The 17,502-nt window shown below is 33.3% G+C and overlaps 2 protein-coding genes across 2 annotated transcripts; both read right to left on the bottom strand.

Moving 5' to 3' along the window:
- Window positions 1-212: 212 nt before the first annotated feature.
- Window positions 213-2,939, bottom strand: LOC100793001 (uncharacterized). The gene is made up of 5 exons (XM_003536258.5): window positions 2,163-2,939; window positions 1,440-1,561; window positions 1,298-1,338; window positions 1,112-1,210; window positions 213-644 (listed from the first exon to the last, which is right to left on the bottom strand). Exons 1-5 carry the CDS (start codon window positions 2,632-2,634, stop codon window positions 488-490), a joined length of 891 nt encoding a protein of 296 aa, XP_003536306.1. The 5' UTR covers window positions 2,635-2,939; the 3' UTR covers window positions 213-487.
- A 5,946-nt stretch (window positions 2,940-8,885) lies between these two features.
- Window positions 8,886-16,668, bottom strand: LOC100783456 (conserved oligomeric Golgi complex subunit 1). Its single transcript, XM_003535448.4, has 7 exons — window positions 15,814-16,668; window positions 14,098-15,585; window positions 12,798-12,992; window positions 11,391-11,671; window positions 10,715-10,894; window positions 10,345-10,519; window positions 8,886-9,628 (listed from the first exon to the last, which is right to left on the bottom strand). Exons 1-7 carry the CDS (start codon window positions 16,498-16,500, stop codon window positions 9,455-9,457), a joined length of 3,180 nt encoding a protein of 1,059 aa, XP_003535496.1. The 5' UTR covers window positions 16,501-16,668; the 3' UTR covers window positions 8,886-9,454.
- Between the last annotated feature and the right edge of the window lie 834 nt (window positions 16,669-17,502).

Below are 17,502 nucleotides of genomic sequence, written 5' to 3'. Positions count from 1 at the left end.
AACCCTCCAAATTTGGAGAATTTCAAGATGTTCATCAAGAATGAAAAGTTAAAGATTTTCTGAGATCACATGATAATTCCTAATGTTAAGGAACTCTATAAAGATTAAAATGATTACAGAACCTTTCCTTCTCTTTTTCATCGTTTATCAAAATATATAGTTAAGTAAAATCAACACTTCACTTGCTAATGCCAATCCCAAATCCCAAATTATTGAAGCAAATTATTATCATTTTCTTCCTATGATAATTGTGGTATAACGACATCTTAACATCAGATGAAAACAAACAAACTACAAAAATTCCACCAGCAGCATCTTGCGTAAATTGAATTGCAACTGAACTACAGTTGCAAAAAGTTACTAAATTCACTGAAACACTCCCAAAATGACCCCTCAAAAAGCTCTTTACGCGAGAAGTCTTAAATTGCACCATCAAGGCAAGTGAGTTTTGTGCTGTACTAAGTGTTTATTTTCATTTTTCAGGTAATTATGGTCGTAAGGTCTCTAGTATGTCATAGTGACCATACCCATGAAATAGCACATTGATGGAAATGTCCTTATCGTTCCTGTATTCTTCACCATATTTTGCTATGTTTACCAATTCAACCGAGCCTGTGTCTCTCATGAAAACAGAAATTGGTGTCCTGACAAGACAAGTTATGAAGCTGTGTTAGATACAGAGCAATGAGAAGATTGAAAAGAAAATAATAAGCACCATAGAAGACATACAATTATGATCCACATAAACTAGAATTGTTTCTCCAAAGCAATTTAGGCTTTATATTGCTATCAGTGTTTTCAGTCGAAGATTAATCAACTTTTATTGAAAGATTAATTAACTTTTGTTGCAGGACATAGCTCTAGAATCGATTTGTTTTGGTTTACTTATGCTACAACACTGCCCATCATTTTTTCATTATCTTTGTATTAAACTTTTAAATTGTGAATGGTTATTGGAGTTACATATAGACAACACTGCTCCACAGCTTGTAACTGCACCCCCAAACACACTTAGTAGATGTTATGGCAAACATCTTATGCCTCTCGACAAATGAAAGTGACAACTACAAAATAACCATGAGCAACACATAAATTCAATTCAACAACTCACTTCAAAACATGAGAAGCCATCAATAGCTCTGGTTCTCCACCCCATACATAAGGCTGTTGAATTCTCTGCAGATATGTATCGAAATCCCCTTCTATAAACCTACAGATACATCAAACATAACAGAATAACCAAGTCAAGAAAAGCACAACCCAAAAGAATTATATATCTTCAAATTACAAAGCTTACCATTCTGTTTCCTCCCGCCTTTTCAGCAGCTCATCTACGACCTAAATTGGGGATACAATACAAAGATTGTTAAGGAAAAAATGGAAAAGAACAAAACACTAAGTTTCATTATTTTCTAAGCTCTGGAACACAATGATCATACTTTAGCTCTTAATTCATCAGCCAATTCCCTCTGACGATTCTCATCAGGTGCTTTTTCCCCATTTCTCAAGCAAGCTCCATGAGCTATTGCTCTAAACAGACACCGACCATCAGCAGGTACCCCTGCACCATTCAGTGACACATACTAACTCATACACAATTTCTAACTCGATCTTTTTTATCTCCATACTAAACCGAATATCACAAAAACGCTACAAATTTTCATAAAGAAGATAACTCAACATTACCAATTCAAAAACCTTTCAGTATTCAGCTTCTCTAAAAATTCCCCACAGACATAAAACCCTTCATCCTGCTTAATCGGCTACCAACAGACCATCAATAATAACAACAATGTATAATCCAAAAAGTTTTTTAAAAAAAAGGCTAATGCTATAAAAACAAAATTAGCTCAAATATCATCAAACTTCAAAACAAGCAACACAAACGAATTCCTGTACTTTAAAGTGTAACCAATTCCATTTCTCATAAAGTAGATAAAAACAATTTCTTTTTATATATAAAAAAAATGAAAAGTAATTTCTCCACCCAATGCAAAAGCAAAAGCATGGTTCACTTTTACATAAATCATAAATCCAATCCGACACTTTTCTATAAACATAAAATATTATATATATATATATATACATTCATTTCATCCAATTAAACAACCGAATGTAAATATTTTAAATAACAAAAAAGAGAGAGAGAGGAGAGAACAAACCAGTGACTCTGTAATCAGCAGAAACCTCATCCTCCTCCCGTTCCTTATCGAGAAGGCCGCAACTTTCATCCACAGCGATTCCAGCAGAATTAGTGTCAGCATCCACGCAACCCGGCGGCGGCGCCAGACAAGCACAGACACCAAAGAGGAGCCACGCGGAGTCGGGGCGGTGGAGCCACCGTGCCGGCCGCGCGTCCCAAGCGACATTCCACGATCCCTCTCCCTTCAAGTCATGGACGGCAACAACGCCGCGCCGTAATCCGTCATCACCTCGGGGCATGATAGCGTGCCATATGGAGGCGGCAGCGCCGCCGGAGAGAAAAAGTTTGCAGGCGGTGGAATGGCGGCGACGGGGCGGCGGCGAGGCTGAAGGTGATAGAGGGGAATGAGGTAGGCGAGGCAGGGAAGCGTGGACGTGGACGAGGGAGAGAAGCCAAGGTTTGGGGCGAGTGGCGCAGAGTACTCCAAGCATGGGTGAAGGAAGACTATCGTGCGCTAGGTTTGTTAGATGTTATCCTACGCAGCCGTAGCCATGTGTGACGGTGGGAGAAAATAGAGTACAGAGAAAGAGCAATATCATATTTAAACTCACTTTTTTCTTGGAATAAATTTCACGGATGATGCTATTTAAATTTTCATTTTTTAATTCTCGTAAAACTTTTATCCTCTTCCTCTATAAGAATATTCCTTAGTGGGTGGGGTGAAATTTCTAAAATAGGTTCTTCAATTGTTCCAATTTAATGGGTATTGTTTTACAACTTTAGCATGTAGAAGTCAAATCATGAATGGTGGTGTGTTTGATTAAGGAACTTTTATTTTTATCTTTTAAATTAAACGCAACAAAAATATTGAATTACATTATCAATTATAATTTTACCTTTTTAATAAATTTAATTAATAACAAGAAGTATTCTTTTTCCCCCTTTTTATGAGACTTGATTAACTAGTAGTAATTCATTGAACCCTAATATATAAATATTCTATTATTTTAAATATCCTATTTCTCAATATCTATTTTTTACTCTCTTTATAAATGTTGCATAGGGATTTGGCCGTTTGAAGGGTCCATTTAATTTTTTTAATTCATTAGAATTAAGAAAAATAGTTAATATAATTATTAATATTAAATTTATGCTAAATTATAAATACATTTTCAAAATTATCGTCAACATTAATGCGACATATTTTTATCAGTTTGAAATTAGTATGGTAGCCCCGTGTGACGCACGCCATGATATTATATTTTAAAATTATAAAATTGTAATTTCAATTTATATTTACCGAGGGTTATAAACATGATTTGAATTGATTGATTTTTTTAATCACTGCAATCTTCTCTTATTTGTTTGTGATCCATTATTCATTAAATCCTTTTATATTTTAATTTAAATTTAAATTGATGATTTTTTATCAAAGGTGGGTAAACGGACTAAAGTCCATGGACAGGATCTGCTATCCGCGCGGATATTGGATCAATTTTTTTAAAACGATTCATGGTTATGTTATATTTTTGGGTCTATCTCGCTTAACCCGCGAATCATGCGTGTTTGGCATGCGGAATCCACGGATTGTCTGCATTAGGATTTTATTACTTCAAATATGGTCATTTGTTTGTTGGAGATGTTTAAGTTTCATATTTTAGATTTATTACTTGAATTTTCTTTTGTTAATATATTATTTATTTTATTGATGTAATTGACTAATTGTTAAAATTTTATTTACATTTATATTGAACTTAATTTGATTGTGTTGTATTTTTATTGAAATTGAAATTCTTTTAAAATTAGACCTGCAAACCTGCTCGTTTGACCCACGGGATGAGGATGGACCAATTTATTTAGTCCGTGTAAGAATGCGGGGCGGACCGACCCGATCTGTTACCAATACGGGCTTATGGGACGAGCCTTAAGCGGGACGGGCCGACCCGCTTACCTACCCCTATTTTTTATATTACTTTTACTTATTAGATTTAAATTTTAGCTAACTCTAATTGTTAATTTTTTATTTATAAGAATTTCTCTCAATTTATCACCACCAATTTTTTAATTATTTATTTTAATAATTTATAAACTCTACTTCTAATTGATTGATTTCTTTTACTTATTGCAATTTTTTTCTCATTTTTTTATTCTTTATCCTTTAATCTTTCTGTTCCTTCAATTTAAATTTAAATCATTTAAATTGATGATTTTGATAATGGCAATTAATTTCTCTTGCTTTTAATTATTTATTTCTAATTTTGATAAATTTTTTTGTAATTGATTTAAAATTTTAATATTATAATAATCTTTTTTATGCCATATTTCATTTTTATAATGATTTTCTTCATTTTTTTAAAAATATTTGACTATTTTAAATTATTTGTTTCAAAATTAATTGAGAGTGATTTTAATCTCTTCAAAGATTCATCATGTTTTCATTTTATTATTATGCTAAACATTTGACATGTATACATGTCTCTTTTAAATATAAACCCAAACCGCCTATTTTAATTAGCTTATTTCTCTTAATTGAATATGGACAATAAAGGAAATATTGAATAATTATAGCAAATAAGTATATCTCCCTCCTCCAACCAAAAAAAAAAAAAAAGTATATCTCCCTGTTTTTGTGCTTCTATATACGGGATAATGGGCTATGCTCCATTTCAGTATTTTGTGTATATCTTTGGTCGACGAAACACCTACGTGGAAGAATTTGAGCAACTACTTTTTGTAGTGTTTTGAAGGAAAAAAAGAACAAACCAAAATGCGATTATCAGATTTTAGGCCATTTCTGGAGTTTGGACACAGTGCCTTTACAAGTGATCATACTGGTCCTAATTAAAATATTTCATTTTTGTCTAATCTAGCTTATTTAGGTTCAAAAATAGATAAGATTATTAAAAAGGACAAAATTCTTCCACGTGAATTTTAAGTTAACTTTATTTTTAGAATTTGATTTTCACATATTGTTATTGTAAAATTTGTTAGACTTCCACTAATTAAAAATTATATTAGATGTGATTTTGAAGATAATTATTATAAAAATCAATTATTTCATTATAAATAACCATTTGTGACTAAATAATTCTTTACATTTACATTGTTACTACATTTAAATTAATTTCTTGTTGTACTAGAAATCCATTATTCTGTATCACACAATGTGTACATATACATGAGCCTAGCTGCATACCTATCCTCTAATCCTTAATCGTTGCAACTTGTTTTAGGTAAACAAAACTACTTGCCGCATTGGAACCATCATAAACACGAGTAAGAAAATGAAAACTCGAGTTTTTACTATATATATATATATATATATATATATATATATATATATATATATATATATATATTTTGCTTTCTTTGTCCTCATATTTTTCTTGAAATTTGTTTGCTTGATAGATCTATTAAATAGCTTACTGTGTAACAATTCACATGAACTTGTTTGATAATGAAGGTTTTTTTTTAATTCTGTTTTATCAGTAGGAATCAAAAATAGTATTAAAAATTTATAACTTCTCACATATCTTTCTCAACCAATAAATCTTTTGACTAATTTGTCTCTTTTGTTATAGGATATATATGACTAATATAGTATTGAAAAGTGTAATTATCAAAAATATTAGCAGCCAAACTGCAATTAATGTTGCTTGCACGGCTCTAGGACTAGCCACTTCATGCCCTAATGGAACAAGTAACATGTCAAAAGCAAATGTAATGGCATAGCTCGGTCATTTACAATTACAAACTTATAAAATAACAACTACAATTTGGACAATACCAACCAATTTTGATGTTGGAAGAAAAGTGAAAGACAATGACGCAGTGAAAATCCCATAGAGTGGTCAGCTAAATTGGAAGAATATGTACTAAGGAGATGGAGATAAACCTCAAAAGCCAACAAGCGAATATGAAAAAAAAAATAAAAGGTGGAAAAAAAGGGACTTCGGGAAAATAGTTTTTTTTTTATAAGAAACTACACCTCTTCAAATCTTGATATAGTTATTCATTTCAGTGTTGAGTGTGTTTATGAACCAAAGGAAAACTAATAGGTGTATAATAATTGAGAATTCAATTAAGTTGGAGAGAGAGAATGTCGAAAGAGATAAGGTAACGACTCCTGCGATTTTTTGAAAAATAAATAATAAAAACACCTATTATGCTTTGATTCTTTTATAAAATAATTTTAATTACCTTAAAAATATTTCCCTCTCGTTATGTGTTTGTGTTAGATTTCTTTCTGAAGTATGCTCCACCAATTTTCGTTAATAAAGAACAAACTGTATTCTCCTATGAACTGTTTTTAATTATTTAGTTTAGATGTAAAATTTAGAATTAGATGAGGCCATGATGATTTCTTCCTCAAATTGAATGCATTCTTCCTGATTCTCGAATAAACCTGCTTTGAAATCTACCTAAATGATAACAATGCTCACCAATGTGTTGCGCTTCTGTTGCTAATTTTATTTTATTTTCTGAAAATTAAAATAATAAACTAAACATATGTAAATTAAAACTATGTTAAATAAAATATTTCAGTTAATTTTTATTTTTTTTATAACTGAAAAAATCATTTAAGTGTTTGATAAACAATTTTTTTAATAACTTATAAATAGTTTTTAACGTTTTTTAACATATTATTTAAAGTAATATTTCTTAAAAATACTATATTCTAACATTTTATATTCTCTTCTACTTTTATCCTTAATATATATATATATATATATATATATATATATATATATATATATATTTTCTTATTATCTTTTTAAATAAATTATGATTTTATTATTTTTTAATTATTTTAACAATTAATTTTATAAAATACTCATAATTTAATAAGTTATCCAATTAACTTTTTAACTAATTTTATCAAACATATCCTATGTATAAACTAAACTTCTAAAGAAAACAATAACTTAAAAGGAGAAAACGATGAGATTATAAAACTCTCGGTTAGCATATATATAGTTAGTATATCAAATTTAAGAGTTAAATTCCCAATAGCATTTTTGTCTAACTGAAAGCCCACCCTTTAATAAGAAAATGCTCATGATGCTCCTAAGATATAGTTTTGTTAGTAGTTTTGTTAGTAGTAAACATGTCATGAGATTTCTGCAATACAATTTGTAAACCAGCTTTACATTCACATTTTGAGGATGTCTTTTTTTTTTTTTTTTTGAAGGATTTGAAGATGCCCTTTTCATCTATTCTTTTGAAAGTTCTATGACTTTCAACGGGACTCTACCACCAGGATAGAAAAAAAATCTAATGTAATCAAAATTCCATTTTGCTTAATAAATCCACCTTTTCAAATTGAGAATCCAAGTTCAAGTATATCTCTTATAAAAGAAACGTGGCACTTTCTCACTGAGAAAAAAAAAATTGACCAACAAAAGGTACAGTATTTGTGCTCTTCTAAGAATTTCTAACTTGTAAACTTCATCTGAAAAAAATCATACACTTCAGATTCTTGTCAAAAGGTGTAACATTTGTTTCCTCTAGATTTTCAACACGTCAACTGTTTCTTGGCAACCATTCACCGGAAAATTCTCTTCAATAGGGAATTCATCCACCATACTAATTATAATCCCCGAATAGAGACAACACAAAAAATATTATTAAATGTTCAAAAATAAAGACAGAATTCCATAAAAATATAATATTTTTTATCCATGACAATCAAAGATAATATTGATGCACTCAGTTCAACTAACCGAGTTAAACCCTTAATGAAGAATATAATATAAAATAAACAAATTTAAGGAAAAGTTATTAGAATTAAATTATCTACGACTATTATCAGGACCGTATCATTTAGAAATAATGGAAAAAAAATATTCAAGTCTATTGAATTTTTTTTTAAAAAGTAAACAGATATTTTTTTTTACAGCAAATAAACAGATACATTGAAGTAGCAAAATTTTACAAGCATATCATCCATGAATAGAAAGAGGAAAAAAAATTCTATTGTAAGTTCCAAATAAATTGAAACAGAATTCCATCGAAAACATGAAACTAATGGAGTGAAGTTATCAAACTCTTCAAAAATTTGGGAAAAAAATTAGAAAAACTAGTTTTTCATTAACTAGTTCAACCTCATCATCTGGTCCAAACGAATGAGAAATTAAAAATAAATTATATAAAAAATACAAATGATTATTTCGTCATATGTCTTAAAGACATATGATTATTAATGTGATTGTTACCTTATCAATTATGATTGTTACTCGATGATCTCTTGTAAAAAAAAATAGTTACTTAATGGTAATAACTAAAACTGTTAATATAAAAAAAGTATAGGAGACCAAAACGCTAAAAAATTGCTTAAGGATTAAAAACAAATTAAAAAAAATAGGAACAAAGATATTAAACCCCAAAAAATATATAAAAAAAATGGGACGAGTGTAAAGAGAAAAGAGGGCAAATAGAATCTCCCAAATTTAGAATTAGGAAAGAAAACAACCCAAATTAGAACAAGCAAGTAATAGATTCTGAGAAAATAGAAAAAGGGATATATATATTTCTTTGCCCACGTTCTTATGTCATGTGGCGATAAAGTTGCTATTTTATTTTTTTGGTGTAAATAAAAAATAAAATAACAGCGCCATTATCAAGAAGGTATTTTTGACTAAGTTCAATTTAAATTTAACCAGTTTATAGGTTGATGCTAACCTGTATTTGACGTTAGTACATTTACCAAACACAATAAATAAATGAAAAAAATTGCTGCTTATTTATGTGAATTCAATTCATTGAATAAGTATCTTAAAATACAGTGTTACATTGTAATCAGAACATTAAAAAAAAAATCTAACAAGATAATTTGATTGAATTTAGGCAACTATAGACATACACCAAAAATTTAGAACCACGCAATACAGTAGCCACGAATTATAGCAGCTCTCAACTGACATTAGCAAGATCCTATTTCCTTGACCCAAATGACACGCGAACTTGAATCTGCCATCAACCCTATTTTTGCTCATCAGTCTGTTGCCAAGTTTCCTCAAGCTTACAATTTGGGCATTTATATTCACATCCGTTTCCAAGCTAGATGATAAAATGAAATTAATCACAGCAGCCAACATTCAGAATCCTCATCCCAGAATTTATTGATCCATTTGCTCCAGATGTCTAGGATATTTGGAGTTGGAGCTGGCAAATATGATTCTAATGTTGCTCTACTAGAGTGGTGCCATGAATATAAGGTGTGGAGGGTTGGGAAGGTTTCATGGGATATCACACTTTATGGTAACGAGACTTTGAAAAGAGCAGCCGGGATGCCTTTTGATCATTGGGACATTATGAATCTGATCTGGGAGCTGTAAAAGATGAAAGAAGACCAGCTGCATGAGCAGGTAGAATATCTCCAAATGAGGACATGGCAGCTGCAGATCTATCCTTAAATATGCCAACTTGACCATCAGTTAGTATGGATCCCAGTTTAAAAGTACTCTCCCCGAACCTGCTTCCAACCTAGAAAAAGAATAAAAAAATAGTATCAGATACCCACAAAATTATGCAGTCAAACAACATATTCTAAATCAGGTTTTAGATATAAGAATGGAGAAGTATCAGTACAAAAATGCATGTGAAGCGTTATATAATTCTGTCATCACATGTGATGTTACTCCCAAAATTTGCATATATGCAGCTAATATTGTAAATAACGTACATGGAAATCTACTTGGTCAAGCATTAGGATATTATATGCTCATACACAGCATTAGAAGATATCATTACCCATATTCAGCTACAATTGTAAAGAATTTGCTCAACACATGATACAAGTACTAGGAGAAGGAGATAAAGTTTTATGTGGTCTAAGAATTTGTAATGAATTGGTATTAGTTCTGTCAAATACTGCAGGAGAGCAGTCCAAATATAAAACTAAAGTATCATTCAGATTTTGGTCAATATAGTACTCCTAATAATCATTTGGCTTATGGACTGGAATTACATTAAACAGTTGTTCAGTGTATAAAGACAACTTGTCTTTAGAAATTAGTAAAAAAAAAAACATTTCTATGGTTGCAAAAATGGATAAGAAGTTCAGTGCAGTGTTGTGCCGTACATGTGTGATATGCAAAAGCATGACGTTTTGGGGACAGGGGTATATCATAATTTCTTAGTTACTGAATACGACAATGTCCAAAATTAAGAAATAGTACCAAAATTTCATGATGGCTTACCTGCATAAAAGACTTCAGTAAGGGTGCTGCCACCCCCAGACTTGAACTGTCATCCAAATTTATCTTTTGAGAAAGATCTCCATTTGTAATTGAATTCCATGAACTTCTCAAAGCGATTTCATTTGATGATGGAGTAAATGCCTTCTTTGTCCCTCTAGAGGACAATGCTGGAGCACTGGATTCACCAAGAGAGTTTGCAAATAAGATATGACATTTAGAATATTAATCAGTAGCTTCAGAATGTGCATTAGAAGGTTTCCTAGCAAAATTACTCATAAAAATAGTCATTGAATAAAACCAGCACAGAATTGGCAGAACCATGCATTATGAAATGACAGATAAAACAAATAAAATACAAGATCAGACAAACCTGATGGGGAGGTATTTAAATCGGGGAACTGTAGAACACCTCAGAATATTAGATTCTGAATTAGTAGGCAGTTTCTGAACAGTATCTGTGTACATACGGTTGAGTTGCACAAAGAAACCAAAGAGAACAGCATGTCGTAGGTAAGACTGTCTCTCATTCTCCCAGAGATATGGCTCATACCTTTAACATAAAAAAAGATCAGAGATGACAGTGCAGAAATTACTAGAAGTACAAAATCATTACACACTGCCAATTTAACCCTTTGCAAGAAATGCATGCTACGAATTCTCTCTAACCATGAATTTTGCAGCAAAATCCCCAATTGTAAAAATTCTGGGGCCTAAGTATGTTATGTGGATCTGCTCCTGCATGAACATGTAATATGGGATGGTCGTTGCTTGAAATGAATTATGGTCTTTGAAATTCATGATCAGCGCACAGCCTTGAGATGTCATTTCTTTGAGTAATCTATTTCGCTCAATCTTTGGAAGTTTTTGTGTTTTAGAGAGCTTTTTTTCCTTTTCTTCTACTTTTATTTTCTTCTAAATTAACCTAATTTGGTTATTTCCTTTAATTTGTAATAATTACACAAGCCATCTGTTGATGGATAGCACATCCTGTGTTCCTTCCACATACAACAATAAAGGAACAACTTGACCGGAAGAATGAGACTTACGTAAGCCAGTCTATGGGATCCAGTTTCTGAGAAAGACGATTTAACAATTGATTTGAACGTTCTCTAATGGCTGAGTTTGTCAAACTTTGGTCATGCTTCTTTCTGCCAGGTAGCTTTGCTTTTGGGTTACTAGATAATTCCCCAACCATGTTTGAATCACCACCAGAGAGAACATCAGTAGCAAATTTGACATCTAACAAAACCTGCAAGACTCCTTTTTCTGACACTTGATGAACACCACTCTCTGCAGTGGAAAGAAAGTCCTCAAAGATTCCAGTAACCTGTATGATAAAATAGTTATTGTAGATGTGCATGCAGGAAAGAACATAGCAACACAGTTGTTGAAACAATAATACATGATAAATTGATAAGCCATTGCTTAGAAAATTGCATCAAAACACTATACAATTCAGGATGGACAGGCAGGGGGTGGCCAAATGACACTTTGATCTGAGCAATATTTTCTTGATACTTATATGCATGGTAAAATAAAACTGCAACACAGTGTGTTTCATATGCACTGGGATTTAACCTAACACTATTGTTTAATTATCTGTAACTCCCATGTAAAAGCACATAATGCTAGCTGTCAACATTATGCTAACAAAAAAAAGTGAGGCTACTTTCACGCCCATGATTGGATTCACTGAATCACTCATTTAATTCAAAGTATACAAAGAAAGTTTTGGCCTTGTAGATTTCAGGAACTTTCATATCCCATTTGAGAACCAAAATACACCGGTTCAACTATAACGCAAGGATAAATGAAGAACTCAAGGATTTAGCAGATCAAATGGTGTTTAAATGACCTCATTGAAACTGAATCTTTCTATTTTTTCAATTCTCCTTTGGCCACTAACCAATAATCCATTCAGGGTCTCAATAACTTGATTGCAATTACTTTTTACAGGGGGTGGGTTTGGAGATAGGATGATTATCTTTGTTACTCTGAGATCCTAGTGACAAGAGCACAACTCAAGTGTAAGAATAAATTTTATAATCAATTAATTCAGCATGAATTAAAGAATACCAACCACTCTGAGATGAATTTAACAAAGACTACACTACCTACAGTTTAAAGTAAGCTGACATAGAAAGCAGCACAATTGACACTACGAATCATTTAAACTTCTGTTTATTCTTAACATGGGATCCAAATATTGCAGAGAGATAAGGCAGCCTTGCTGCCTTTTCAGATTACTTATCATTATTTTGTGTCTTGTGTTTTATATTATTTTAAGAATACATTATCCTTACTGATGTTTACTGATTTACTCTTTTATTTTCAATGAAACCTCATTTTCTATACATAACCAAAAGGAAAGACAGAAAATAAATTAAAGAGAAACAGAGTAATGTTAGTAGACATGAAAATAAAGCAGGCTAGCACATCCACAGGAAAACTACCTTTTCCAGTAGCCTTGATGCAAGTTTATGCAAAATCTTCTTGTCAAGTACATGACCTCCAACTCTATGAACTTCTTCACAGGCTCTAAATAGAAATGAGATGATATACAGAGAAGGCATGGATGGAAGAGATATTTTCATCTCTGGTGGGTTCTCATCGGACTGATCTTGCTTGACAATGATATCCTCCCAGCCCTGTTCAGACACACAAAAATTTAGCAACCTTCAACATTAAAGGCTATAACTTGGTCAGCAAATCACCAATACAAGGCCCCACTAAAGAAATAACAAGTTAACAACAATATCAAAACAAAGACAATGCTTCAGGTTGATGGCATCTACTATCCTCTCAAGAAGGCAAACAGAAGTTACATCGGTTCTATAATTAAAGGCCACAAATTTTCATTTGGCATGACCAACAGTTGAAGATTGAAGATTCAATACCCACAAGATCCATTAATATATTAGTTGCAAAGTAAAAGATCATTGTGAAGACGTGAACAAGTACTTCTTTAACAAATTTTCAATTCATTTGGTTCTCTAAATCTCAACTAGACTACAGTAAATTGATTACTGACTGCTAAAATAAAATAAATCTGAGGTGATAAACCACCATCTTCTTGATATGTTAATGAAAATTTTGGATTCTTTTAAAGTTTTCAAATTTAACCAGGTTTCCTATAGTTCCTCGATGCCTGTTTTGGTAGACAATTTATCATGTCAGACTATAATCACATGGTATGCTGTGCTATAAATGTTCAAGCAGGAATCAAGGACAAGTTTTGACCCAACGTCTGTCTGTTAAGTGGTTTTCCCTTCTACTGATATACAAATAAGATGAGGAGCTTAACTTTATTGACTTCCAGTATTTCCTGTTTTTATTTTTACTCTATATACGTAAAGAAATTCTTATCCTCATTCTCATGCTTTCTTTCTCTATTTCTTCAAACTTAACAAACTTTTTATTAACAGAGATCTTCAAAAGGAACAAACAAGTATTATAGTATGACTTAAAGGTTCATAAAAATATAAAGCCTCACAAGTGGAAGATTAATATGTATAATCTTAAGAAAAAACAAGTTTAAGCCATCACATGCTGTTAAATATATGATTTGATATGATTGAATGTAAATAGGGAAATAGGTATGTCTGTACAGATATGTAGGGATTTCTGTTTCCTCTACTTCCTTAATTATCTTGTACTGTAATGTTGTGTGTTGTTATCATACACACTGATTTATTTATAATCATAGGTAAGCTCAAAGGAAAACAAATTGAGGGGGAGGTGAATAACACTTACCCTCCAGGGTGAGCTCAAAGATAAAGCATCATCTTGTTTAAGATCCTGAGAGACAATGGCAGAAAGTTCATTTGAGATCCGTAAAATCCACAAGTTGTAAGCTCTAATGCAAAGATCCCCAATGGTCTTATTCAGTTCTTCCAATTCATGGCTTGCACCTTCTCTCATGCCAAGCAAAGCGGATACGACAGATGAATTTTGTCTTTTAGAGCCAAGGCTCGTTTGTCTTCCCGGACTATCACAGATAGCAGAATCAGACCCAAATCGAGATTGTTTTACCAGAGCTGGTAATTTCCCAACTGCAGATGCATTCCCATTAACCCAAAATCTGGGAGAACCAAGTATCAAGGGTATATGTTTAGAATGATTTTGGAATGCAAACAATAATCGTCCAATGAAAAGAGATTTTTCAACAGTAACCGCTGTTGGCACCTCGCCATTTTCTGTTGGGGCATATAAACTATCCAGCTCTTTTTTCAGTGTCATCAATATAGAAGACACACATTCATAACATTTACTTTGCAGATATGGTGCCAGATCCTTCAATCTTCGGGAAGCCTTTGGAGATTCTAAGAAACTTAATAGATCCTCAAGGATGCTCTGAAAAGAAACATCAACTGCATCCCTGATTCGACTTACTTCAGGACCAAAATAGGCATTAAGACAATACTGAAATTCGCTCTCTTCAGGCTGGACTTTAAACCCAGAAGCAACTCCAGTTTTTTTGGCATTTGATTCTAGAAACCAAACACCACCAGCCGTAGAAGGTCTGTTCAAATACCCCTGAACATCATCTAGCTTGGTACACAAGTCACCTATAGCAGAAATTGAGTTCACCACATCAACAGCACCTGTTAGCTCCCTAAATCTCAAGTCAATGATTGCTTTCATCCTGCCAACAAAAGCATCCTCAAAAATTTCATCCCAAAGATCTGATTCATCTTCCAAAACAAGTTCCCGAATCCTACTCCATGGCAACTCAACCTCCGAGCCAAAAACATTCTTGAGCCATTCCAGACTCCCCTGCAGAACTTGTTTGCTTTCCATTGTCTCCCTTATTGATTTCTCAGCAGAAGCCAAATCCTGGCCACTACCAACAGCATCAATCAAATTTCTTCCACTTATCTTGCTCACACACTCCCTCAACCATGCAAAACAAGTATCAGCAATGTAACTCTTATCAAGCATCGCCATGATTGATTCCAGTTTATCTCTGAATGACTTCCAAAGCCTAACCTCCTCATCAGGATTGGGAATCCCACCAAACAGCTGTGATGCTGGAGGTGATCCCAGAATGACCTTGTAAAAAAGTGGCATATCATTCAACACCTGCAAAAACAACTCACCCACCTGCCCCACAGTAACCTGAATTATACCCAACACATCACACAAGACCAAAACCACCAAGGAGGAAGCATCACCAGGACCAGCATTCCCCAAAATCTGTGATATCCACGACTTCCTCGATTCCAGAAACAAGCTCAGTACCTGATTTCCATCAACAAATCAGTTTAAACCCATCAAATAACAAATCCAGCAATTAACCACATTTCAAATCAATCAAATCTACAAACCATAGGCAACTCCACACCAATCTGTTCTTCATCAACTAATCACTCCACTCCACAATTCATACACATAAATCCACAAACTGAAAGCAATTATTAAATACTCACCAACTCAAATTCTCAATTCACAATGAATAAACCAAAATACCTGCTTAGGCTCGAGCTCATCGATGACGGCGACGGCGGCGAGCGCATCGGAGTAAGCGGAAATGGCGAGGCCGCGTTCGAGCAAGCGATCGCGGCTGCGCTGGGAGATCTGCGCCCTGAAGCTCTCGACGATCTGCCACTGGTGCTGGAGCATTGCGAAATTGGAAAGGAACTTCTTCTTCTGGTCATCGGAATCGACGAACAAGTGGTGGTGCACGTACTTGGCACGCACGTAGCGCGACGCGGCCTCGAGAAACATCCCTTCGTCGAGGCAACCCCAAATGTTCTCGGGCGTGTCGACGATGTACTTGACGCGGCAGGCCGCGCCGTAGGTCCAGGCTCGGGACTGGGAATGGAGCTTGGTTTGGGACTGGGATTGGGATTGGGAGAGGGAGCGGATGCGGTCGTGTACGACGGCGATGTTGCCGGAGATGCCGTTGCAGGAGCCCTTCATGCGGACGATGGAATCGGCGGAGTCGATCAGGTCGCGGTACCGGTTGCCGACGAGTTGCCGGAGCTCCTCCTTCTTGTCCTCGATCTGCTTCCGCGTCGCCGCCTCCGTCTTCCGGATCTCGGCGATGGGCTTCGAGCGGAAGAGGGACTCGGCGTCGCGGCTGCCGATGGTGGAGATACGGTGGTCATCGGCGCGAGGCAACGGAGACGCCGCGGCTGGGGATGAGACTCGCATGGCGGTGTGGGTTTGGGGGTTTAGCGGCTTGGCATTGATCTCTCCGGCAGGGGACGGTGGAGGAAGGAGAGTGGAAATTTTGGAGAACGGTCACTTGGGATAGGGGAAAGAGAAGAAATTCAAGGAGAGTTTCGTAAAGGATAATTTTTGTCTGATGGTAATGTGAACGACGTCGTTTTTTTCAGTTGAAAATAAATAATAAAGTGCTCTCCATTTAATTATTTTTACTCCATAACATTTTTGCTTTCGAGAATATTTACTTGGTTTAGTTATATTTTTTTACTTCTAATAAATTAATTTAATACATTTTTTTCCTAAAAAACCTGTAAATGTTATCTTTGGTCATTGGTCATTTGTCTATTGATTACTAATGAAGAGCTGACATAACATAATCACATAATTATAGTTTTATCCTTATTTCTTTTTTTAATATTTTAGTATTTTTAACCGATTTTAAACTTAACCTTTTATTGTTTTATGAATTTTACTCGTAATTGTTGCAGTATTAATGGAAAAACAACAAAAATAAAATTTGCAAGTATTTTAAAAACATAGGGATAAAATATGCCAACAAAATTACCTAAAAGTAAAAAGTTGGTTGTATAAAATCAACTAAACTTATTTAAATTAATATTTATTTTTTGAATGATTATATAGTCAAATATTTTTGTTTTCAAATTATTTTTATTAATACTCAGTTTAATTAGCATCGTAAATAAGGATATATAATAATTACAATCTTTCATTAATTGAAATAATTTTTAAAACTTTATGAATTAAAAGTTTTTAATGTCTACATTATTTATAATTTAATTTATATTTTTTACTAATAAACTTTTTTAAATACATTTTCATATTTTATATAAATTATGAATACTTATAATTATATAATTTATTATTAATATATAATGTTAAAAATCATATGCTTATTTCACGTTCAGAATAAGAGTTTAATAGTAATACATGATAATGCAAAATAATTTTATCCTATATCAAATTACA

This window comes from Glycine max, chromosome 10 (assembly GCF_000004515.6).
Source record: "Glycine max cultivar Williams 82 chromosome 10, Glycine_max_v4.0, whole genome shotgun sequence".
Lineage (NCBI taxonomy): Eukaryota > Viridiplantae > Streptophyta > Magnoliopsida > Fabales > Fabaceae > Glycine > Glycine max.
The sequence above is the reverse complement of the archived record's forward strand: the minus strand, read 5'-3'. Positions and strand labels throughout refer to the sequence as shown.